General features: G+C 43.9%; 1 protein-coding gene across 1 annotated transcript in view; it reads right to left on the bottom strand.

The window, feature by feature from the left end:
* Nucleotides 1-27,129, bottom strand: part of LOC8036855 (nose resistant to fluoxetine protein 6) — an 84,446-nt gene that overhangs the window by 15,499 nt on the left and 41,818 nt on the right. The window contains 3 exon segments of the mRNA XM_042292955.1: nucleotides 320-442; nucleotides 5,190-5,272; nucleotides 11,741-11,906. Coding sequence (XP_042148889.1) covers nucleotides 320-442; nucleotides 5,190-5,272; nucleotides 11,741-11,906 — 372 coding nt within the window.

The following is a 27,129-nucleotide window of genomic DNA, read 5'->3' on the forward strand; positions in this document are numbered from 1 at the left end:
TCCTTGTCTTTTGCGCTGTTTCTTGTTCGTCATGTACTTGTCCATGCATGTAGATTTTATTTCCACTCTATACTAACTGCGAATCAGGTGCAGCGTTAATGCCGTTAGTTTCATCGTATTCTATCAGTCTTCACAATCGAGATATTTTCTTAGTTTTCAAATATATTTGCACGAATATATTGTCTCTCTTTTAATTGTGTTTGAATGCTGGTGCTTGACACTCTTTTGGTTCGGCCAACGAAATAGACGCCATGTATACACCCTATACTTACCTTACGCAAAGTGGGCTACTTCATACTATGTGCAGTTAGTTACTTACTGAACTGAGGTGGCCACTGGAAGGTTGTAGGGCATATACGATGTGCCATGCAGTTGCCAGGCGTTATATGAACAGCTCGCTAGTGAGAGTCCAATGAAAATGCCTATAGTTATCTTGGGTTTCCTGCAAGGACATGAAAGCAACTCATAGAGGTTTTATACTAAAACAAAACGCTGAATCGCCGTTAGGCAATTTGGCAGGCGTTGGGTTACACAAACTATCAATTAAATATCACCTAAATATACATAAAATTGATTAAACAGGGCTAGTAAAAAATTAATGTTAAAGGACGTACTCATTAAAACATAGCTGTAATTTATACAGGGTGTTTCAGAGAACGCAGGCCAAATCGCTCCTGCGAAAACTACTCATCGCAACGAAAAAGGCTTGTGGCGTTGTGGTCCTAGGCGAGGGGCCCATTTCAGAAAATTATTAAAGTCCGGGATAATTAACTTGTTAATTATTTTTGCGTAATTAACTTTTTCAATATTGTGTTTAAGGGCATGGTTTAAATTAGAAAATTGCTCAGCATCATCGAAACCCACTAAACCAACAGATTGCAGAACGATAGAAGGCACGCGAAGCATTTTACGGCCCTCTGAAAAACCGCACAAATTCCACGCGTGTTTAAGTTTCGGTTTGTTATCGGAGCGCATCTCGGCCCCGGCAGCACCGCGCCCCGTGGAGAGATAGTGCAACCAGACTCTGCTGCGTCGCGCGATGACAGCGCAGCAGAGGTTGGTTGCACTATCTCTTCGCGGGCAGCGGTGTCGTCGGGGCGGAGATGCGCTCTGATAACAAACCGAAACTTAAACACGCGTGGAATTTGTGCGGTTTTTCAGAAAGAAGTAAAAAGCTTCGCGTGCCTTCTATCGTTCTGCAATTTGCTGATTTAGTGGTTCTCGATGATGCTGAACAATTTTCTAATTTAAACCATGTCCTTAAGCACAATACTAAAAAAGTTAATTACGCAAAAATAATTAGCAAGTTAATTATCCGGGACTTTAATAATTTTATTAAATAGGCCCCTGGCCCAGGACCAAAACGCCACAAGCCTTTTTTTTTGTTGTTGTGATAAGTAGTTTTTGCAGGGGCGATTTGACCTGCGTTTTCTGAAACACCCTGTATATATACACACACATATATATATATATATATATATATATATATATATATATATATATATATATATATATATATATATCAGGAAGACTGCAATATAAGATCAGAAGCAACTGAAAAAATAAAAGAGCCATCTATAAAGGAAAAGCCGAAGAGAAATATTTGACACACTATATAGAACCTTTTTAAAGAATACATCTTTAGGCAGCATGATCCCCTCATAATTATCGAAAAAAATAAGAAAAAGCAAACAGATTATACTTTTACTTTAAAGGGGCTGTGCAACAACATTGGGTAGGAATATTTCTTACTTTACACCAGCTTCCTGGCACTAGTGGGACCCAAGAATACTCGAACGCAACACCACTGACCAAGAAGCGTCTTCGTCACGGCGGAATTCAAAGGATGAAAGCGGAGCTTTTCTTTCAGCCTCTCCTTCCAAAGCCGCCTTTTGCTCCTTCGCGAAATTCGACGACGGAGCTGTGGGGACAATGGCAACAGTACGATCCCCAGGAATGCGTCATCGAGCTTTGCGGTGACGATATTCAAACGCTGCTCTCACAAAGGACGTGAAGACTGCGTACGCATTCGATCTGCAGGCTCGTGACAATCGATGCCTCGACATGCATTCGGGTAGTGGCCCGTGTCCAATCGCTGCGACGACGACAAAAGCCGAGCCATAACAATGTCTGGAACTCAGCGCGTGTCCTGTGCTTCGCCAACCCCAGCGCGTGGCTATGATCAACATTGGCGGCATATAATCGGCTCCAGATCACGTGGCCGCTTGTTCTTGCTCCGAGTAGAGGGGGTGAATGGTGCTCGTTTTTCTTTTTTTTTTTTTTTTTCTGGAACTTTTATTGCGTGGGGCGAAAAACGAACGCGTGTTTCATAGGCCATTAACGCCACGGATCCGTTTTAAGCGGTATTTCCGCAAAGTACAAAAATTGTTGCATCGCCCCTTTAAGTGTGAGTGTAGCCGAAGCTACAAGAGCGAGCTCCGGGCTTTCAGCGTCCCTGCCAAGCACGCGCGCTCGTGCAGTGCAAGCGCTGTTCGAGGCCACATGCTCACGCTCGTAGCATCGGCTCCGTCTTGACTTAAGCTAAAACAAGTTCTAGTATGACAAGAGAGTGATCGGATTTTATACGTGTGGTTCTCTCTTCTAATATATATGTTCCTGCAAAAAACATATCCCTATTTATCATTAGTTTGAATTATAAATGTAATCTGGAAATGTTTACCCTAGAGAACAAAAAACACCATTTATGGTCAACGGTAGGCTTTAATAGCGAAGTTTCAAACCTTCGAAAAATAGCCCTGCATTCCGTGCATTCTTTAATCTTGTAATTGCTTCGTTGAACGGTTCCTTTTCGCCTAGTTGTCACACTACTAGTAAAGATATGCGTGTTGCTTTATTTGACGATTTCGGCTGTGTCGCCATTCCCTCTATACACCAGAACTCGAGATTTTATTCCATCTTTTCGACACGGGCGACCCTGTACTGTATTTTCATGGTAGAAAAGATGGTAATCGGAATCCTGATATGGCAACTGAGGAAACGGTATCCCAGGAAATTTGTACATCTTGAACTCTATCAGGATATTAATGAAAGTAAAAAGAACTGTGACAATAATTACATGCTTTGTGTAAGCGCTGTTTAATGAGTCACTTCTCTCTTCAGTCAAATTAGCTGGAGCTTCATTAAGATAACCACATAACGGCATTTCCTTTTCAAAAGTCGTCACCTGTCTCAAAATATTAAAAAGGGGAGCTTGAGTTGTAGCAACTCTTCATAGAAATGATGCGTCATGCCCAATCGTCTAATTTAGAGTGTTCCCACAATTTTAATTTTCTTACTTTTCTAATGAATGTTGCATAATCATTTTGTGGCGACAACCATTTAAAGAGTATCGTGATCTTTTAACTGCAACAAAAATCTAAATCATCTAAACGCCAAGAACCAGACCAATGTTTGATAACCAATGAAATGGTTTTAAGCTCTAATGGAAGGTCGAATTGTGCTCCAAATAAATATTATATATTTTATTACTTTTACGACAAAACTCGCTCATCAATAAACTGTATTCAGTTAATTGCGTAAGGCTTGCTTCAGATGGGCAATTTCTTCCAGCAACTTGACGTCGCAACACGAGCTATACGGGCCGCCCGCTTTCACACGCCGCAACCAATTCCTGCAACTTGCGTCACCATCATTAAATTTTCTTTTAGAGCGCAGCTCTCAGGCGCCCGTTCCCGGCTTGAGCGGCGTCGGCGTAACCGCGAGTAACCCTCGTAACCCTCGTGAGGGTTGCGAGGGTTACAAGGGTTACTCTCACGAGGGTTACCCTCGTAACCCTCACGAGGGTTACGAGGGTTAGTTACCCTCAAAAGGGTTACCCTCACGAGGATCACGAGAGTTATGGGAGTTACCCTCACGAGGGTTATGAGAGTTACCCTCACGAGGGTCACGAGAGTTACCCTCACGAGGGTTACTAGGGTTACCCTCACGAGAGTCACGATGGTTATCCAGGTCACGGGACCCCCCTCCCAAGGTCACGTGACCCCCCCCGAGGTCAGGTGACCCCCGTTGACGTCATTCACGGATGACGTCACTGGCATCCGCATCGTCATCGTCATCATCACTGATGACGTCATTACTGACGTCACCGGCATCTGCATCGTCATCATCACTGATGACGTCACCAGTGACGTCATCAGTGACGTCACTGATGACGTCATCAGCATTGTCACGTGACCCCCCCCGCCACCCGAGGTCACTTGACCCCCCCCCAGTGCCCTTCCCTCCTCCTCCTCAAGGGCTGCGCTCTAATTCTGCGTTACAGGGAGTTGTAAACGGCTTTCATTTTTTCTTTCACTATTTAGACACGCAGTTACATGCTTTGTGTAAGCGCTGTTTAATGAGTCACCACCGTCTTGTGTTTTTATACCTTTAAATGGCGTTGAGAATACTATCTCATCTTTCTGAAACGGTTTATTTCAAAAAAAAAATCAGGCTTAAACCTGAAACAAGTCTTTAGTTGTCCTCATTACCGGCACGGGGTATCACGTGAAAATATCGCGTCCCTGGTTGGGTCTTGCCCCTTCAAACGTCTTCGAGTTGGTCCATGTTCCTCGCTTGTTTCGAGCCGGACCCAATCTCACCAATTTGTGTCGATCTAGGGAAAGCTAGGGAACAACCCGTCAGCAACGACAAAATTGCTGAGAAAGAACGAAAGAAAGTCTGAAGCGGGCCTAAGCAATGATTAATCGTCAACGATGAACGAAGAACGATCACACTGGTGTGGTGTCTGCACTCAAGTTTATTGTATATAAAACTTTGGACTACTACTCTACTACAACGTGCCAAGACCTGCTTTCCAGTGTCTGTTTCTACACCCTGTCTGGACTGCAATAATGCCTTTCTATTTTTTTATCCAACCTCCGAACCTGCCCTGACCGCTTCCCTTCCATAACCTTCTCCAAACAGCCCTGCTTCCTCTTTAACCGGTATGCGGCTGTGTGACGTCGTGTTTTGTTTTGCAGGTTTTCGTCATCATTTTACACTATTCTCATTTATATTAAGTAATAGCTCAAGGAACGCAGGGGGTCGCTTAGTACCTTCACGATTCTTAGTTGCTGGTTCGTTGTTAGGCTCTTTGTCATCTGAGTTCCCATGCATAGTCACCCTTGCCATTACAAAAATATTGCTGGGTAACAATACGCTTTTATTACAATATTTATAATACTTACCCTTTGAATAGCTGCAGGACTATTACAGATACCACAAACAGCTGGAAGTCAGTGGATATGTACCACATATGTCCAAAGATTCCCTAAGATGCACAAATTAGGGAATTATTAAAGAATTAGGGAAACAATTAGGAAATTATCGTGAAAAACATATAATTATTATTGGATTATTACAGTTCTGTTTAGTAAATATTTTGTGACTCACAAGTAAAAATATGAAGCTGGGCTCTGTATATTAATACTGGGACAGACCGCTCTGCCCGGATTATTTGTTGACAATGATTATACGCTGTGTAAATAGACAAGCACACCAGGTACAACGGTATTTTAATGTGCTGGGTCACGTGGTAGTGAGCACACTATTGCACTTGGAGGCGATGTGCGCCGCTATAACTCAGTTTTTCGCTGATCTCCGAATAAAATGAATATTTGTTCCAGCGTACAAGGTATCGGGAATATTTATGTTAAAATTAAGCTCAATAAACTGTCAATTGTGCCAAAAAAATCGAAATGTAATACAAAATAGTATTTGCTTGTAAGTGTTTGCCACGAAGGAGGTACGGAGCTTTTGAATTAGGTGGGGCATGCATTTTTTACAAGACCCAAAATTTATGTGGAAAAAAATATGGGTTATGTGTATGTTTATACAGCCTCGAACTTGGTCTGCCTCAACGGGCGACGGGTCTCCCAGCTATAGATGAGCAATTTAGCTAGTGCAGTACAGCCGCTAGCCTGGGGTCTTTAACGAACGTTATGTGAAGTGTACCGTTAAAATGCATACCTGCGAATTCAAATGACTTTCAATTCAGCTCTTGTAACCACGTGTTTCTATACTGCTCGAAAAGTAGCCTATATAAATCTTATGAAACGCGTTAACAAAGATTTCTGAAAAGATTCTTTATGATATTAACAAGCCAAAAAACGTTGACGATCTGATTTGCATATAGCACAATAACCCGAGATTCTATAGCTGTCAGTTTTTTTTTTCTTTTCACGAATGCCTTTAATCCCAAATACCCCAGGGATATATCCCGAAGATCTATTTTCCTGGCACCTTTTTTGCAAAACAATATTCTGCACAGATGGCCTCTCAAAATAATTTCACACTTGAGCTTGAGAATGAGCTTCAGCCTAAGGATTGTTTCTAGCAACATATTTCGGCCGAGACACCTGCCGAAATTGTGAATTAGATAGCGCAACACGACAAGCGAAAGTCGAAGTGGGAAACAGGACAGAGCGCTACCATCAACTGACGTTTAATGCTGCGTTTGCCCGTGGTGCCGAGGAACAGTGCCGATCGTCACAGCGCTCTATCATAGATGCCGCGGCTCAAAGCATGCTTCGTTCCGGCGTCATTGAGCATGCTTGCCGTGTCCTCCACCTTAGCCCTGTATTTTGGTACCCAATTTGAGATCAGAATCCCGCTTCATACTCGACTGCTCGGCGCTTAAGGGGTATTCACACGAGGGAGAAATCCCAGGGATTTCTCCACGGCACGCGCATACCGCGACGAAAACGTCGGGCTTTGCGATGTGCAAAAGCCTCGCGTTTTCGTCTCGCGATGCGCGCGTGCCGGGGAGAAATCTCCGGGATTTCTCCCTCGTGTGAATAGCCCCTTTGGCCCGCTCTCAAGTTCCGACTGTGGTCGCTCCCTCAAGCTCTGCGCCGGAACCCCTATCCAGAGCACGCGTTTCTTGACAAGCTCAATTTGAGCGAGGCTTTCTATTCCATTTCGCTACACCCGCGCAAGACAGTTTACAGCTTTACGCCTCGGCAAGCAGTATTACCGCTTTAAAGGGGTACTCCGCCGATTTCTTCGTGGTCCCCGATTTGCTTGAAATTTTGCTAAACTCGCCAAACAACATCGCCAAAATAGTTTCCCAAATATTAGGTCAAAATAATTTTTTTTTCACGAAGTTATTGAATTTACAATTTTGGTCCTCACCGTGTTTTTCACACTGAAAGTCTCTACTGGCAACAATGAAAAAGTGACGTCAATGGAAGTGCAGGGGTTCACCCTTTGGACTGTAGAATTTGTTACCAACTGATTCGAAGCAGTTTCATGGTGTCAAATGAATGCTTTGGAAGCTCGCTCCAGTCCCCGCGCTCCAGCACGGAAAAAATGATTGGTATATTCTATTTTTTAGACTGCTCGCCCGACTAGCAAGCTTACCTTCCACTGACGTCACGGCCCTGAAAAGGGCGGGTATATTTGAATGTTTGTTTTTGCATCATTTTCATTTGCCGATTTCGCAATAACTATTATGAATTTCACGATACTAAATAGCATGACAGAAAGGGTAAAGGCCGGCGAGTCAGAAAATATAGTTAGTTGAGGTAGCTGAAAAATCGGCGGAGTACCCCTCTAAGGCTGAACACCATGGAGCGAATTATGTGACGAATAAAGGGGTATTCACACGAGGGAGAAATCCCGGGGATTTCTCCCCGGCACGCGCGCATCACGAGATGAAAACGCGAGGCTTTTGCACATCGCAAAGCCTGACGTTTTCGTCGTGGGGTGCGCGTGTCGGGGAGAAATCCCCGGGATTTCTCCCTCGTGTGAATACCCCCACATGCAGCGGAGCGCTACAAGCATAGCGCTTACCTCGCGCTAAGCGCGTGCTGACGGGAGCGTTCACCAGCTTTGTATCGCACCGTCAAAACTGTTGCTCATGGCAGACGATAAGTAGCTGACGGCACGTGAGGAGCGCTACATCAGCGCTTCGCTGCATGTGAGAACCGGCCTTAATTGACGAACGCCGCCCGACCGCACGCTCGCTTTGCGCGTGACGTAGCAGCCACTGTGCTGATGCCACGCGCAGTGCAAAAGCCGCCGGGCAAAATTCGTCGCTTTTACGCTGCATATTCGTCCCATGGAGTTCAGCCCTTACGCGGTTGACATTTGTCATTTACCTAGCGCCTTTTTACATGCGACTGCTTGCTACAGCGGTCGCTCGCGAGACTCGTGCTCCAGACATCTGGACCTGGGCGCATATTGACACTTTTTTTCTTTGCGCACCCGGATATGGAGTTCCTCGCCTCGCGGGTGACTTGCATAGTTGCGGCACCTCACCACAACTGGCTTCCGCATCAACGAAGAAGACATCAACCTCACGGCCACGCAACATCTGGAATTTTTAGGGTTCTCCATAGACACGGCGAGTGACACAGTCAGGCACACACCTGCCCACCTTACGGTCATCCGCCGTCTTCTTAATTACCTCGAAGGTCCACTCCGTGTGCGCCATTCCCGAAAGGTTACACTGCAGCTGGCCTTTTACCAGTCCGTATATGGATCGTGTTACTTGCTCCTACGACCTCCTTTCGACACAATCAGTCAAGAAATGGCGGTAGACGTCCGCCGGATTCGTTTCATCCAGATGGTCTGGACACACTTCATCACACTCATCACCTCCGCCTCTCTCCACTTCCGTTCTCTGCCTGGACAGACGCCTCTTCGGTTGGCTCCGGCATTATCATGCCGCGCATCACGAAGGCGCTCATTTCACCATCACCGAGGCCCATCTACCTAAGAGAAGCCCTGGCCCTGCTCTGGAACGCCATTGAGTCGACGCACAACAGCATGCTGCACAGAGGCAACCAGGGCCTCGGTAAGGTGCTTCGGCATGACCACGGCAATGTAATCGACAGGAGAATCTTGGGGTCTATTTTTGACTATGTATAAAAAATGTGCGTTCAATAAAGTGAACCTCAACAAAAAAATGAAAGCCGTTAACAATTCCCAGTAACGCCGGTTAGAGCGCAGCTTTTGAGGAGGAAGATGGAAGCGTACTGAGGGATAGGTGACTCCTTGAGGTCACGTGACCTCAAGGGGGTCACGTGACTTCAGGGGGTCACGTGACCTCAGGTGGCACGTGACCTCGGGGGCTCACGTGACCTGAAGGGGTCACATGACCTTAGGGGGTCACATGACCTCAAAGGAGTCACGTGACCTAGGGGTGTCACGTGACCTGAGGGGGTCACGTGACCTCGCGGTTACGCCGACGGCGACGGCGGCGCCGACGCCGCTCAAGCCGGAAACGGGCCCCTAACCGCTCATTCACACTGGAGGCGGATCCGCGTTCGCAAAGTGGTTGCGAACGCGGTTGTATAAAGATCCAGTACAATTGCACGCGCAATTGATGTCATCGAGTGCGCGTGCCATTGTACGGGATCTTTATACAACCGCGTTCGGAACCGCTTTGCGAACGCGGATCCGCCTCCAGTGTGAATGAGCGGTAAGAGCTGCGCTCTAAAAACCACCCTGCTGACCTGTCATCGAGCCTTTCGCACATGTATTGCGCAGGCTTGTGAAGGCTCTGTTCAGGGCTCGGGCATTGAATGAAAGTTACAACTGCCACGTGCAGGCGCCCAGTCTGTGTCTGCCCGTGGCGTCAAGGAGCAGTGCTGGTCGGTGTGTCGTCGTTTTTTTTCGTTACTGAGACCAGTTTTGTGAAAAAACCGACGAGCCGAGGTTTTCCTCTCTGACAATCGGCTCTGTCCCTTGGTGCCACGGGCAGACACAGACTGGGCACCTGCACGAGGCAGCTGTAGCTCTCGCGCAATGCCCGAGCCCTCAGCAGTGCCGTGACAACCCATCGGGCTTGCGCACTATTACCGCTCATTCACACTGGCAGCGGATCCGCGTTCGCAAAGCGGTTGCGAGCGCGGTTGTATAAAGATCTAGTACAATTGCATTCGCACTCGACGACATCAAGTGCGCGTGCAATTGTACTGCATCTTTATTAGCGGCGAGATGTTTTAGTGGCGCCCTCCTGCTGTTCCCCCTTGTGACGTCATTACCTTGCAAACAACAAGTTCGATGGTGTTTGAAGTGGAAGCTTGAGATCACTGCGCTCTGAAAGGAACACCGCCAACACCGTCAAAATTAAAGTTCCTTCATTCCTCTTATTTCCGTCCATGATAAACCCTTTCTGACGTCATAGTCAGCGTTCGGCCAATCGTGGAAGGCCGACAACAGCTACGCTTTCGGTCGCGCACGTCGCCAGTACAACCGCGTTCGCAACCGCTTTGCGCACGCGGATCCGCTTCCAGTGTGAATGAGCGGTTAAACAGTTACGTTCGCGAAAGGCGCGATAGCAGGTCGGCAGGGTTGCTCTTTGTCGGGGTCCATTTTATTGAAAGCCCCTTTTTATACATAATAAGAGATAGAACTGGAGATTCTCCGGATGATTCTAGTACCGCGCCGAAGCGCCCTACAGAGCCCCTAGTTATCATTCTGGAGCAGGGTCCTGTACGGTGGCTCAATTGCAATCTAGTGCGGTGCCAGGGCTTCTCTTAGATGGATGAGCCTCGGCCATAGTGCAATGAGCGCCTTTGTGGTGGACGGCCAGATAATGCTGAAGCCAACCGAAGATGCTTCTGCCCAGGCAGAGAAGGGAAGTGTGAGGAAGTGCGTTCCAGAACTTCTGGTTGCAACAAATCCACCGGACGTCTACAAGTGTTTCTTGATTGACGGCGTCAAAAAAAGGGCGTGGGAGAAAGCGTAGCAGAGCATTAAACGTCGTAACAGATCACTAAACGTCAGTTGATAGTAGCGCTCTGTCCTGTCTTCCTCTTCCATGTTTTCTTGTTGTGTTGATCTATCTAATTCAGACTATGTTCTACCAACTAGCAGACCTCATAATCTTGATGCACCCCCCAGAAGCTAGTAAGACTGTGTTCGCTGCCATTGCAGGTACAGGACATGGTTAGGTTCTATAAATGAGAAAGTAACGTTTACCTAAAAATAAGCGCACATCGTTTTTTACTAACCTTATAAATATAGTTCCTTTTAAAAACTGGCTAAGGCATGATTTAGACGCGATTTTTCTACGTATTCCCGTTTTTTTATTCGTATCATGCTCGCAAGAATAACACATTAAATTTGACATTTCCGTAACCAATGTTACGATTTAGTATTCCGAACAGAATGAATCGAATATCTTTATTCCCCCCCCCCCCCCCCCCTAAAAGAAGAAGACATGTTCTTTGATGTAATGATAACACAATAAATATATCATGGATGAAAAAAGAATAAAACAATTAAAACATGGACAACACAACCACATCTTTCAACTAGCAACAGACGGGTAAAGTTTCAACAGCGAGCAGCCGACTATGCCCAGGAGAAGGGTATAGTCGGCTGCTCGCCGTTGAAAGTTTACTCGTGTGTTGCTAGTTGAAAGATGTCGTTGTGTTGTCCCTGTTTTAATTGTTTTATTCTTTCTTCATCCATGACTTAAACCAACACGCTCTTCTCCCAAGCACAATAAATATAGGCTTTACATTTTACAGTAGAAACTGCTGCAGACATGCTCGCAACCAGGAATACATTTTCCAGATACTTAAGTGTTTCTAAGGATGCCCTAAAACATGTCAAGATCATGTTTCTGCCAGTCGAACAATTGTATAGTAACAGCTTACAGTACAAACAATATAGCTTAAAATTTATCAGTTCAGCAGCAGTTACATTACCGCGTATGTTCTAAGAACGCACATTACACATATTTTTAAACGTGGCCGCTCCATACTCGATTCGCGTTACTTACGTCTGTAAGTTCGGGCTGGAAGTTTCTGACCTGAAGCAGAAGCGACCACCAGTAGTTCTTCATGTCATAGTAAAACTTTTCGTACATTGCTGGTGAAGATGGACCACTTGCGATGAGAGGTAGCAGGTAGAAGCACATGGCAAGAAAAAAGAGAGGTGCAGTCGTCCTGCAAAAACATAAATTTGTGCTGTTTAAATACGACATCAAATACTTTACTGCACCACATTCTTTAAGGGAGCGCAGTACGTACCAGTGGCTCTGACTGATCACGTATATCATCTAAAATATATCATAAACTTTTTTCTATTTAAAATGACTTGTATCTGCAAACTCTTTTCTATTTTACATGGCGCGTTCAAAGCCGTAGTTCGACGAATAAGCGTTCACAATCGTTTTGATTTCTTCTTTTTTTAACACGATACTTCTTGGTCACTTTATTTGTGTTTGAATGACACTTCTGATAATCACAGGTGTTCTTTGATTACACTTCTTGGAATAAGTATTTAAAGAGACGCCCGACATGCGACGTCACGCAGTTAAATCGGCAGCGAGAGTTAGCACTCGAGGAATATACTCGGAGGAGTATAGAGAACAGCTCGTTGTATCAACTGAAAGCTACAGTAGATTAGAACAGAATTACCTAATGTGTCAGGTAAGAGTTTGTACTTTTTTTGGTACGATTTTAATGTAACAGTTCATCGAACCGCAATGTTTTAGGCCAGTCTTTAGCATTAATATAATAATAAAGGTTGAGAAATATTTGGGTAAATATTGAACGGTGCAATGTTACGCACCAGTAAAAAATGAAAGCCGTTAACAACTCCCTGTAATGCCGAATTAGAGCGCAGCTCTTGAGGAGGAGGAGGGAAGGGTACTGAGGTTCGCGTGTTTTTCTTTGGGGGGGGGGGGGGGGGGGGCAAGTGACCTCGAGGTGGGGGTGGTCACGTGACCTTAGTGGGGTCACATGACCCCCTCCACAAGGTCACGTGACCACGGCGGTCACGTCACACCCAGAGAAAATTTTCTGCTAGATTTAGCGGGGAAATTTTTTCCGCTAGATTTAACGGGGAAATTTTACCGCTAGATTTAGTGGGGAAATTTTTTCCGCTAGATTTAGCGGAGAAATTTTTCCGCTAGGTTTAGCGGAGAAATTTTTCCGCTAGATTTATCGGGGGAATTTTCCAGCTAAATTTAGCGGGGAAATTTTTCCGCTAGCTTTAGCGGGGAAAGTTTTCCGCTAGATTTAGCGGGAAAATTTTTCCGCTAGATTTAGCGGGGAAATTTTTTCGCGAAATCACCGACGGCGACGCCGACGCCGCTCATGCCGGAAACGGGCGCCTAAGAGCTGCGCTCTAAAATGTATGTTAGGAGTAGAGTTAAATATATCTGTCCCAATCACATAAGCCTTTTTTATGCACACCTGACTAAAAACAGAGTTTTTATAATGAATCTTCAAAAAAAATTGATATGAGGACACTTAAGTCCGCTTACGTGTAGGAATGCCAAAGCATTCGTACACGCAGTGCATTCTTACAAGCAGGGCACTCCGCTGTCTTCCGCGGAGGCCGGCCGCCGGCCGGCCACATTCCTCTAGGCAATGTGGAAACACAGGCTTGTAAAATTGCAAGTTTCATACGCTGTTCATATGTCTTCTATTTAAGAATACGCCATTTACACAGTAGACAGTGAGGAAATGTCTTTGGATGTTCAACGTCGAACTAGCGTTGCAACGCCCGCGAGAAGGAATGCTCAACTACCATCCAGACAGTTCCCAACAGTTCGAGCAGAGATCGACCGTCGTTTTTTATGTTTTCTGTGTTCGCGCTCTGCACTCTCCCGCAAGGGAGCCACTGGGTCCGGGGGTCAATATTTTCGGAACCGGTGAGGACATCTGGGAAAGGAGGTTTCGCGCCTTCTCTTTTTTGGGGTGGGGACTCACCAGACTTGTATGTAACGCGTTGCAAGTAATGGATTACTTGTAATCGATTACATTTGACTGTAATTTTGTAACGCTTCAGTTGCTTCCTTTAAGGAGTAACGATCCTTATAATTGAATTACTTTTAGAGCACAGCTCTTAGGCGTCCGTTTCCGGCTTCAGCGGCGTCGCCGACGGCGTAACCGCGCGGTGCATTATGGGTAAATATCACCGCTAAGTCTAGCGGAAAAATTTCCCCGCTAAATCTAGCGAAAAAAATTCCCCGCTAAATCTAGCGAAGATTTTCCCGCTAAATTTAGCGGAAAAATTTCCCCGCTAAATCTAGCGGAAACATTTCCCCACTAAATCTAGCGGAAGAATCTCCCCGCTATATCTAGCGGAAAATTTTCGCCGCTAAATCTAGCGGAAAATTGCCCCCTCTAAATCTACCGGAAACATTAGGGAGTTTTCGTAGACCGCGCTGCCCCCTCCGCTAAGCGTTCCGCAACGAAGAAGTTGCTACAGCGCCTGTGCGCCGATAGCCTTGACTGTGGAGTTGCCGCTATCGTAGCGGGTTGCGGAGGGCTTTGCGGGATCGCGAAACCGATCTACGAAAACTCCCTATTTTCCCGTTAAATCTAGCGAAAAAATTTGCTAAATTCAGCGAAAAAATTTCCCCGCTAAATTTAGCGGAAAAATTTCCCTGTTAAATCTAGCAGAAAAATTTTCCTGCTAGATTTAGCACAAAAATGTCCCCGCTAAATCTAGCCGAAAATTTCCCCGCTAAATCTAGCGAAAAAAATTCCCCGCTAAGTCTAGTGGAAAAATTTCCCCACAAAATCTAGCGGAAAAATTTCCTTGCTAAGTCTAGCGGAAAAATTTCCCCGCTAAATGTAGCGGAAATATTTCCCCGCTAAATCTAGCGGAAAATTTTCCTTGCTAAATCTAGGGGAAATATTTCCCCGCTAAATCTAGCGGAAAATTTTCCCCGCTAAATCTAGCGTAAAAATTTCCCCGGTAAATCTAGGGGAAACATTTCTCCGCTAAATCTAGCGGAAAAATTTCCCCCATAAATCTAGCAGGATCATTTCCCCGCTAAATCTAGCGGACAAATTTCTCTGGGGGTCACGTGACCTGGGGGGTCACGTGACCCCTCCCCCTGGTCACGTAACCCCGGCCCCCCCTCCCCGAGAACACGTGACCCTCAGTACCTTTCCCTCCTCCTCCTCAAGAGCTGCGCTTTAATTCGGCATTACAGAGAGTTGTAAACGGCTTTTGTTTTTTTGCTGCACTGAATTACAAAATTACCGGTCACAATTTTTCTATTTTCTTTTTTTTTTTTGAGGGGGGGGGGGGGGGGGGGAGGGGTTCAGATGTGCTGGAGCCACTCAGCTCTGGATAGCGGTCTTTTTTTTTCTTCTCGAAACCACTAAGCGCGGGACCTCGAGGGATAGTAGGCCACTTCACTGTGCTTCGTTTCCTGGGTACGTTTTCTTTTATACACCGTAGACTACGTTTGGGTATGAAAAATGACCTTATCGAGCCCCTTGCGAGTAATATATTAAACAGCGCTCGTTCTATATATTTTTATTTTTTCACGAGAGGGATTGGTTGCGTTAGCGCCACTTATTCAGCTCTAAGCAAAAATAGTCAAGGCTTTTTTTTTCGCAATAATTGAGCACGCGACCCCAAGGATTATGCCCATGTAATAAAGAGGTTGAATGAAAAGTAACGTCGGAAGTAATCGATTACTTTAGAGTAATTTTTGATTTATTTTTGACGCTGTAATTGTAATTGTAATCGGTTACTTTTACAGTGAATAATTGTAATTGTAATCGGTTGCTTTTTGTCAGTAACGTGTACAAGTCTGGGACTCACACGGCGGTTCTGTTTCCGGCGTTGTTCCGACCAGGGTGCCAAAAACCCTGCCGGCGTCGGTCATTTTGGTGAAGGCATGGTAGACCACTTTCGAGTGTCTACTAAGCACTTTTGGAACCTGCTCAAGGGTAGTACGTTTTTTTTTCTTTTTTTTTCTATTTGAGTGAGACGATGTGGCATCCATTGGCGCGATGGACGTTCTCGCACCAGCCCACGACAATGTAGCGTAGCCAGTGTTATAACGACAAACTTTCAGCCGTTAGTGTCACCCAACAGGCAAGTTCTATCAGCATCGACATCAAGCAGGTAGAAAGAGGGTGAACGGCAAAGTTTGAGGAGCTAAAGGGGGATTTCAAAGAAGAGAGCAAGAAGTGGGCTGTGCTCGAGCCGTAGTTCGACGAATAAGCGTTCACAAACGTTTTAATTTTTTTTTTTTTTTAACACGATACTTCTTGGTCACTTTATTTGTGTTTGAATGACACTTCTGAAAATCACAGGAGAATTAATCAATCAAGAATCAATCAAGAAGCTGAACGATGAGCTCAGGCAGTAACGGGAGAAGTGAGTCAAACTCGAAAATCTTGAGGTAGGTTTTAAAAGGCAAGTGGCTGGGCTGTTAGGTTAGATGAGTAAAGGATATTTGGACGGCTGCTAGAGGAGGCCTGGCAAGAGCAGGTGGAGGAGGTTAAAGGAGCTGTGCAACAATATTTGTACTGTGCACAAATACCGCTTAAAACGGATCCCTAACGTTAATGACCTATGAAACACGCGTTCGTTTTTCACCCCACGCAATAGAAGTCCCAGAAAAAATTTAAGAAAAACGAGCAGCGTTCACCCCCTCAACTCGCAGCCAGAACAAGCGGCCACGTGATCTGGAGCCGATTATATGCCGCCAGTGTTGATCATAGCCACGCGCTGGGGTTGGCAAAGCGCAGGACACGCGCTGAGTTCCAGACATTGTTATGGCTCGGCTGTTGTCGTCGTTGCAGCGATTGGACACGGGTCACAACCCGAATGCTTCTCGAGCTAGCAATTGTCACGAGCCCAAGTCGAGTGCCCACGAAATGCTCGGGTCCAATCTATGAACCGCATTCAATTATCGTCACTTGGGTGTACTGCGATCCCCGAGTTACGTCATCAAATCTTGCAAAGGAGAGATTGAATGAAAATGATCGCTTTTGTCCTTGAAATTACACTGCAACAAAGGAGTTTCTTGGCCAATGGCGTTGCGTGTGAGTATCCTTGAGTCCCAGGTGTGCTAGTAAGCTCGTGTAGAGAGAAAAACATTCCAATTGAATATCGTTGCACAGCTTTAAGGGCCAACAAAGATAAACATGGAGCAATATTCACCGTGTTGAATTAACCTGGAATGGCAACTGGAGGCCAGGTTAACGAAGGAGAAGGAAGGACGGAGAGCCAGTAGAAAAGGAGCTAGAAAGGATGGGACGTCAGCTACAGGGGATCAAGAGACAGGGAACGGAGGGTACATCAGTTGATGCGGTGCCAGTTGTAGAGGGGAGGCAGAGGACATAGACACTAGTGTGGCGGAAAAGGCAGTGGGGCCATTGTGTAGTACGGTGGTGCAACAGCAGCCCCGTACACCGACAGCCAGCAAGCCCACGATGCAGGAAAAACAAAAAGGGTAGGGCACAGAGTGTTGGTTGGACGAAGCTATTGTGTTGGTTGGACGGAGCTATAACAGCGGCAATCGCTAGCAAGATGGGGGGAGATTTATTTATTTATTTTATGTATTTTTATTTATTGATACTGTCAGCCCTAGACAGGGCTTTTACAGGAGTGGGCAATATAATGCAGTAGTTCCCATACATGCGCACAACAATAAACAATGAAAAACAAAAAAAAGAACGGCGGCAGAGAATACTACTACATGCGGCGACAAAAAGCACGAGGAAAAAAGGTGCTGCTGTTATATGACTTGCTGTCTAGACAGGCAATGACACAGCATTCGAAGTGCTCAAGTACTTATACAGATTAACGCCAACATAACAAGTGAAAAAATGATGGGAATGGACTTTGAGGGTGAAAGTAGAACACCAAATAAGCATCATGATTAATCAACACTTACGACATGTGACAAAGTTTTATGCTCTCGACGTCTTTAACAAACTCATGAACTGAGGTTAGGGTGACAGTGCCACGTGGCAGCACATTCAACTCCGTAATCGCCCTAGGAAAGAAACTATACTTGAAGTTTCGAACAGACGGCTCTCTTATGTACATATAATGACGGTGGCTTGTGGATTCACCAATGCGTATGTCCATGCAATTAGATATTTCTATGCAAAATATGTTATGAAAAATTAAGAACAAAAACTTCATACGTTCACACTTTTTCTCTTTATGCAAGAGCTCGGCACGACAGCATAGATCAGTGGGAGAATCTGTGCGGTTATATTTATTAAAGATGAATCTAGCCGCAACCCGCTGAAGCTTTTCGAGTGTAGTAGTATTGGTTTTTGTATACGGGTCTCAAACAATTTTCGCATATTCGAGAACTGGTCTGACCAATGTTATGTACGCTATATATATATATTTTTTTTTATTTCTGGTGTGGCGCTGGCTATGTTTCTTTTAAGGTACCAGACTGCCTTGTTATCTTTTTGCTGATACTTTTTCAATCTAAGTGTTCATCGTAGGTCACTCGTGAATGCTAACCCTAAGAATTTGTGTTCATCCACACGGAGAAGTTTAGTTCCATCTAAAAAATAATCATAACTTAAAAATGTATTTTTTCGTGTTACTGTCATCAATACTGTTTTTGCAGGATTTAAACCGTCTCCACTCATCGCACCATTGTTAGATATTGCTGAGGTTATTGCTTAGTTCGATTTGATCTTGTTGGGTTTCAATCTTATTATACAATACACAGTTGTCAGTAAACAACTTTATTGCAACGGGAATCCCAAAGTGGAGGTCATCTATAAATATTAAAAATAATAGTGGTCCCAGTACACTACCCTGTGTAACTCCCGAAAGGACAGTTGCAGAGCTAGACTTATATTTGCCAGACTCGACAAACTGAACTCTCGAAGAAAGATAGGAAGAAAACCAATTTGTAATTAGGAGGCTCTTAAAACGGTATCAATTTTAAGCAACAATTTAGGATGAGACACTTTGTCGAATGCTATTACAAAGTCCAATAATATTACATCAGTTTGACTTCGGTTAATAAATTGAGCAAGATCATGCACGGTCTCAACAAGTTGTGTGGTCGTAGACAGACCTTTGCGGAAACCGTGTTGATATGTATACAGTATATTATGATGATTTAGAACAATCAACATACGTTTAGAAACATTGTGTTCGAGGAGTTCGGAGCATGTACTAATAAGAAATATGGGGCGGAAATTTTCTCCCGAAATCTCCGAACCGCCTTTATGAATAGGTATAATTCTGGCAATCTCCCAGGCTTTAGGCACTTGGCCCTCATTTAAGGATGATTGTTAAATTAAAATAAGATATTAGAAGCCCATTCACTTTACCTTTTTGAGAACGCATTTGGAATTCCGTCGGAACCGGAAATTTTCTTGGCGTCTATATTAAGAAATAAATTTAAAACACCTTCTTCGTGTATCTCAACATTTCCAGTTGAAGATGGGAGATAAAGATGGGATAGTAAAGGTTGCAGCCATACCAGGCAGGCGGATAAAGTAGGTGATCAACACGACAGTAGAAATGCTGACTTTTAACAAACGGGACGGAAACCTTGTAGTTGTACTTGTGGGATTGAATGATGTCCTTGGTAGAAGGGGAAGGGACCTCGCCAGACAAACCGAGGAGAGCGTGAAGAAGTTGAGCGTCACAACATCTGGGATGGTGCATATTGTAATGGCCCGGAGGCCGGGTGCCGAGGAGCAGATGGGGCAGTCCAGGAGGCTGACAGGATCATCAAGAGACTGAACTTTAAGAACGAAAACAAGGTCATGAATGTGAACAGGGAGGTATACCAGGAGAGTCCCATTTCCCCGTTCAGCCAAGACGGCATGAGGAACCGATGGGGATGCGGGTGGGGCGGAGGGCGGACTTTATATGAAAAGCTTTCTCAGGAGCTTGCAGTGCCCGCCGATAGCTGACGGTTCAAACGCAAATAGGAAGGCTGGGAGGAAGCCTCGGAGAAGAGTAAAAAAGCAACTCAATGGCGGAGGGCAAGTTCGTCTGCTTCTTGCGCAGGGTTGTGGTGACGTCCGGAACGCCGAGCTCTGATTGGCTCGAGTGGAAAGATAGTGGGTCGCCGCGACCCACTATCTGAGCTTCGCCTGCTTCTTTGCAACGTCGTCTGCTATTCAACAGCTGTCTTACCTTTACGAGCGAGCTCAACTTCGCCTTTCAGAGAGGACAGACGAAATAACTCGAGCTGTACGATGTGTTTTTGTCTAACTAGCAGACACGTCTCAAGGCGTGAGCGATCGAGCGCAGAATGGTTCCTCGCGTTTTATGAGATGTTCAATGATAATCACAAGAAGACAGATGACAGCCGACTGGAGTCAAATAGTACAGATGGTAAATCCCAGTGACGCGTACGATTTTTTTCTGAACAAAATTATCAGCTTCTATGAGTGTGCATTCCCTGTCGTAATATTAAAAAAAGTAAAAAAAAAAAGCAAGAAAGCAGTGGATAACATCAGACCTATTGCAAAGAATTAAGGCACGAAACAAACTATATCATGCACTTATATTAAGCAGAGACTTATCGATTTTGCCACAGTTCAAAAAGTTTGAAACAAATTAGGCGCTGATATTAAGAAGTCTCGCATTGGCTACTATACTTTTAAGTTTGCAAACATTTGCTATGATACTCAGAAAACTTGGCGTGCTATAAAAAGGTTTATTGCAGAGGACACCAGGCACGTATCCAGGGGGGTGGCCCATGGGGCCCGGCCCCCCCCCCCCCCCGAAATCTTCCATTTTGCTGGAGCCTCCTCTCCCCCCTCCCCCTCATACAACATTTTCTCATGGGCGGGCCCCCCCCTCCCCCCCCCCCCCCCCCCCCCTCCGAAACAAAATCCTGGCTACATGCCTGGAGGACACGGAACAGAGTACCAACAAAAATAACAATAGGCAATTAAACTTTAAACGGAAAGGCTCTTACTAATGAGTTTAATAGACATTTTTTTACCTTTGGCGAACACTGAAAAATTTGAAAAGTACATAAAGCACAGTCTCACACATACTGTGTTTCTTCTTCCTGCTACACCCAAATAAATTTTTAGTCTAATAAGTGATCTTAAAAATAGTTGTTCCAGCGGTTGTGATGAAATAAAAGCGGTGCCAATTAAAGCTGTTTCAGATTTAATATCTGACGTATCCTGCCACATACCCAACTTGGTCTTATCTACTGGAATCTTTCCCGAAAAAGTGAAAATTGCTAGAATTTCCGTTTTGCACGAAGGAGGTGCTGCTGATAGTATCAGCAATTACAGGCCAATATCAATACTCCCACCTTTTCAAAAATAGTAGAGAAAATAATAAATTCTAAAATAATTATTCATCTTCATAAATACCGACTAATTTCTGCAAACCAATATGAATTTTAGAGATTTAGATCGACTGAGTCAGCTGTGCTTAACATCGGAAAAAAAAACTTATCAGCAATATAGAAAATCAATCCTACACCGTAGGCATCTTCGTAGATTTCAACAAAGCTTTTGACTCTATCAAACATAATATTCTATTTGATAAACTGCCAAACTACGGAATTAGAGGCCTTTCGCTTAAACTGTTGCGCAGCGCAGTTATCTGTCAAATCCTATTCAGTTTGTGGTAGCTAATAGAATAGCATCAGACACTGAATATATAAAATTTGGTGTTCCGCAAGGATTAGTATTAGGACCTATACTACTGCTTCTTTATATCATGACATTGTTGCTATCCCACATACGTCAGTTGTAGTAATTTAGGCCGATGACACGAGTGTTTTTTTTTTTTCCTCCAGGGACCTATCATCTCTTATTCCTGTCACAAACGCAGGACTCGAAAACTTGTTGAAGTGGCTTGATGCAAGTCAACTGCTTCTAAATGTTAACAAAACAAAATATATTGTTTTTTCTTCAGTTAATAGACCGGTAAACCTTACTACCGAAATGGTATTTCAGTCATGGTCGCTAGAAAGGGTTAACGAATACAAATTCTTAGGCATACATTTTCATGAAAACCTTCGCTGGACATGTCATGTAAATTTTGTGAAGCGTAACATTGCACAGTCTATTGGTATGCTGATTAGATTTCGTGCCTTACTACCAATATGGCTAAAACGTCAGCTCTACTTCACTACCGTTCATTCGCGGCTGCACTATTGTTTACTTGTCTGGGGGGTTACATCTAAATGTAACATGACTAGTTTGTACTTAATGCAGAAAAAAAAGCATACGGTCTATTCAAAACCTATCAAGCCTTTATCATACATCCCAATATTTTGAACAACATCGTACACTGAATATTGAGGCACTGTATAATCAACGATTGTTTGAGGTTATATTCTCCCTAGTTAAAGCTGACCGTGAATTATTCCTTTCTACATATACAAATACTGACGCACACTAAAATTTTAGAATTATTAACTTAAAAAAAAATTAGAACTAGAACAAATTACGGTACGCAATTACTATCTTGGCAGGTTCGCAATCTTCTCTACCTCCATCCTGGTTTGTTCGATATAATCGATCATGTTTCAAACCTCTTGACTTTCAGAAAACAATCAAAAACATATTTTTTTACTTTCGGCATAATATTGTTGTCTTCTAAATTATCTGTGCAGATCTAATTGTAGTAATGTAGTTCATATGTTTTTGTTGTGTATTGTTGCTTGTTTATTTTTCATTGTAAGAGCATATGTAGTGTCGTGATCTAGTCACTATCTGTGTATTTATTTTCTTTGTTTATGGTTAAATGTAACACTGTACCATTAGTCTGCCTGCTGCATCTGCTGCAAGTGTAGTCTGATGCTAGGGGCCTGGTCAGGTGACTTACTGTCACCTTTTGCCTCAGAACCATGACAATTCTGTATTGTCAAAATTTCCAATAAACAAGCAAACAAATGTAGTGGCTGAAAATAAACAACTGCGGTTGTACGATCACTACAGTGAGCACATCATCGCTTAAATGTGCTCGATCGCTGTTTGTTGTCACATTTTTCTAGCGCGACTAAAAGGCTACTGTCAATTAGCGTATTCGGGTACATATGTTTGGCATAAACCTAAGTGGTGAAAGTCTGAAAAACTGTTTGAAAAACTGTCAGAAAGAAAAGTCTGAAAAACAAGGTCGATCGAGCTATCCGAGTGGCGTCGAGCGTATGGCGGAAGATATGTCGTAGACTCGTTGACACCAGGAAGTAATTATGTTTTTTTTTATTTCTGGTGAAATTTTGTGGAAACTTATTTTTCAATGCCCTTTTATTTAAACAGACGAACACTTGCTCGGCGGTAATCCGATGGACTTCCATGAGCCCTCTGTATTTGCACAAGCAACTTTTTTCTAAGCTTACTGCCTTAACCAACAGGGATACAAGCACGCTGCTTCCTTCAGTGTAGCGTGCGTGCAGCCCCGAACATCTTAGGGCATCACAGATATGTTATTGCTCTGTTTCGTGCGGCTAGGAGCCGCGTGTCTCTCAAAGAAGGGTGCAAGGGGCAGAGAACCAGGCACCTATTTAATAGGCTAGAGCAAGGGTGGCCAAGCTGCGGCTCGCGAGCCGCATGCGGCTCTTAGCAAATTAAAGTGCTGCTCGCGGCTCCCTAGTAAACGTACCCCCCTCTCCCCCCCCCCCCCGGCCCTCCCCCGGTCACAGGAGCACTTCTCCAAAAAAGAAAAATAGAAAGTGTTTTAAACAGAAAGACAGGTTGCGGTTTAGTAGTTTTGTGCTTCTGCTACCTTACGTACAGTTTGGCCGCTTTTGACTCGGATAGAGCTAAAATACGGCTCAACTTTCAGAGTTTCATCTAGTGCACTGGGCAATCCCTTGCCCCCCTCTCCCGCCATTTCCACCTTTCCTCTTCGAGGCGGCTTTTGGACATTTAGTGATATTGTTTGCGGCTCTTAGGCCGGGGCAGCGTGGCCACCCCTGGGCTAGAGTTTCGCTCGTTATCGGAATTAACCAGGCAAATCACTCCACCAACTAAGAACAGACATGCACCACCATCCACCGAATCAAGAAAGAGCTCTCGATCTGTCAATCCTCCCATAAATTTAAAATGCGACACACCGTCGTGAATGTGGCCACCACATCCGAAGACGCAGCACGTTTTCATTTCCCCTGGTAACACAGCCCCTTGGACAGCGCCTGATCGGAGCCGACCTCTAATTCACACAAAGCAGAAGCGGAACGTTCTTTTCTCTTTGTTTTAACCAGCAACCACGTGAAGGACCCACGCCTACAGCCACAGCTGCTAGAGCACGTCCGCCATTGCCAACGCCAAGATGTTACATCCGCCACCCTCCCCCCCCCCCCCCCCCCCCCCCCGACGAGGCGGAGCTTAGTATAACCTCCTGTCCCACCTTTACGCCTCCATTCTCATGCGTAGAAGACCGAAATGCGCCCACTTGCAAGGCGCATATAGCATTTATAAACATGCAGGTGGGCAGAAATAGAATGAAGTGGGAAGAGATTGCGGAACAATTAAATGTTGAAGATTTTGCAGTGTATGGGTTGGCAGAGAAGCATCTGAGAGATATGGAGGAACTAACCTAGTTCGCAGGTTCTTTTTGCGCTTGATAGAATCGATGTGAAGGGGATAGGGAAGGAGGCAGATTCGGAGTGCTAGTGAAAGGACAGAGCTGGGAAAGGGTGAGAAAAAGCTGCAGAGACAAAATCTCAAATTAAAATTTGAGCTAATACTGCACAGCGCACAACAGACAGCACACCATCGCAACAGGTGTTTTGATGGTGAGCGTTGACAGCGCTGGCTGTCAACGCTCGGATATATTAAACATCATCTTCGTTATCTTTTACTTTTACGCACTAAAAGAAGAAAATACAAGTTAACCAAGGAAGAACAACGAAAGAAAAAGAAAAGGAAAAGGAGAGAAGATAATAGAAAAAAAAGGAGTCAAGAAAATAAAATACAAAACAAAAATAAAAAGGAAAAAATTAAATGAAAAATAAATTTTTCTTTTTCTTTCTCTGTTCTTCCTTGGTTAACTTTTATTTTCTTTTTTTAAATAAATAAATAAAAAGAAAGAAATGAAATGAAAAATGACTTTCTTTTTCTTTCTCTGTTCTTCCTTGGTTAACTTTTATTTTCTTTTTTAAATAAATAAATAAAAAGAAAGAAATGAAATGAAAAATGACTTTCTTTTTCTTTCTCTGTTCTTCCTTGGTTAACTTTTATTTTCTTTTTTAAATAAATAAATAAAAAGAAAAAGAAAGAAATGAAATGAAAAATGACTTTCTTTTTCTTTCTCTGTTCTTCCTTGGTTAACTTTTATTTTCTTTTTTTAAGTGCGTAAGAGTAAAAGGATAACGAAGATGATGTTTAATATATACGAAAGTAGAGTTGACAGTCAGCGCTGCGTGAATTATGTTTCTTTGCGTGGATATGTTTTCATGGTGTGTTTTCTGTTGTGCGCAGTGAAGTATTAGCATGATGAACCAACTCGCCCAAGCTGAAGTATTTACTAACATTTGAGATTTTGTGTTTGTCCGTCCCTTCTCGTCCCAGTCTCGCGGTTTTTGTAAAAGAGAGAGCACATCGGGTTAAAATGTAACATTGGAGGTTGATACACGCTCATACGGTTTGTATATCAGAAAAGAAGAACTAATTGACGAGAGGAAAATGCAGAGCACTAGACGTGTATTCCTAAAGATGTTAGAAAAATTGGCACTAATCGGGAAATAATTATCTTAGGAGACATAAATGCACATCTAGAAGACTTGGACGGAGATACCGATTCTACAAAAGGGATGCCACAGAAATGCAGTGATGCTCTCGATCTAGTAAATGTTAACGCCCAACTAAAATGCGACGGAAAAATAACGTGAGAGAAAAACAATTCGCACTCAACAACTGATTACTGTTCAATGTCTAGCGAAATGCCTAACCGATTAGGACAAATTAATATAGACGAAGAAGGCACGAGAAGTTTAGAAAGAGATCACACGTGATTTAAAATAAAGTTTGCTACACCAGAACCAGAGACGCAAATTATTGAGCGAGAAAGTATATCGACCCAAAATGATGCCCAACTACAAGAAGTATCAGAGCGAATTGAGACTATAGTATCCAGACAACTGGAGATAGAACTTACATATGACGATTTTGTAAACACCTTTTAAAGACAGTTCGAAATTTCAAAATAAAATAAAGAGGAAGAAGGAGAAGGAAACACACCAAGAATCTGGTGGTGCAGTGAAGTTAAGGAGGTCATAGCAGGGCGATAAAGAGGCCTCAAGGTAGCACCAATCGGCGCAGAAAAATGGTGAGGCAACCACTGAGGTGGAATTCAAATAAAATGCATTTCAGAAAACAAAGGAAAAGGCATCTGCTCTAATCCGGGCCAAGATCGGTAGAGCTGGAGTGCAGTGATTGGTGAAGGCAAATCAAGATGATAGGAATGCAGCAAAAAGGTTTTGGGAGCACATTAATGTACAGGGGGGAAACATATAAGGATTATATTGTTAATACACCGGGGATAAGTGTAGAGGGCAAGGAGGCCAGGGAATTTATTACACGAACAATAGAGGCACCATTCGCAGAACTTAAACGAAGCGAGGTTGTAGAGAACACTACCATGAACACACCGCAAGACGAGAACACTAGCGAGACAACTGAGACGACCACGGGGGAATGGAACCGGGCAGAATGTAAAGTACCTGATGGAACGGTGACAGACCCAGATGGCAAAGGAATGAGACTAGTCAAGAATCTATGAACAAAAGGCAAATTAAAGTTAACACAGGTAACTGATCAAATAGTAATGGTGGGGGGGGGGGGGGGGAGAGGTGCAAGATGATTGGAAACTAAGTAGAATAAGATTACTATATAAAGGAAATGGAAATAAGAGCATAACATGATACCGCCCAATAACAGTAACGTCTGTCCTGTGCAGACTAGTAATGCAGGTAGTAAAAAGGAGAATGGAAGAATGGGCAGAAAACATTTTAGGTGAGCTAAAGAACGAGTTCCGATTCAATAGAAGATTGAATGATAACTTGCTTATCATCACTCAATGTATAGAGATGGCACGGATGAATAAAAATCCGTTGTAGGCAGCATTTCTAGACGTTAAAGGGGGCATACGACAATATGAGTCTTGGGAAAACTTCACGTACAGCTGAGAGAGTACGATTTAGATGCACATTTGATTAGGCTTTTACAACAAGTATGCACAAATAATAACGGTGTTGTAACATGGGAAGCAGAAATAACAGAACTTGCGAAAAAAAAAAAAACTCAGGTAGGGTTGTACCCTATCACCTCAACTTCTTTATTATTTACCTGAGTAGAATGGAAAATAAAATTAGAAGAGTGCAATTTAGGTTTTGATGTGCCATATATGAAGAAAGGGGAAAAGTAAGCCAAGTAATACCAGGAATGCTCTACGCAGACGTCATTGAACTGTTTGCAGATAGCTGGGTTGTGG

This window comes from Ixodes scapularis, unplaced genomic scaffold (assembly GCF_016920785.2).
Source record: "Ixodes scapularis isolate PalLabHiFi unplaced genomic scaffold, ASM1692078v2 PGA_scaffold3__209_contigs__length_174095766, whole genome shotgun sequence".
Classification (NCBI taxonomy): Eukaryota; Metazoa; Arthropoda; class Arachnida; order Ixodida; family Ixodidae; genus Ixodes; species Ixodes scapularis.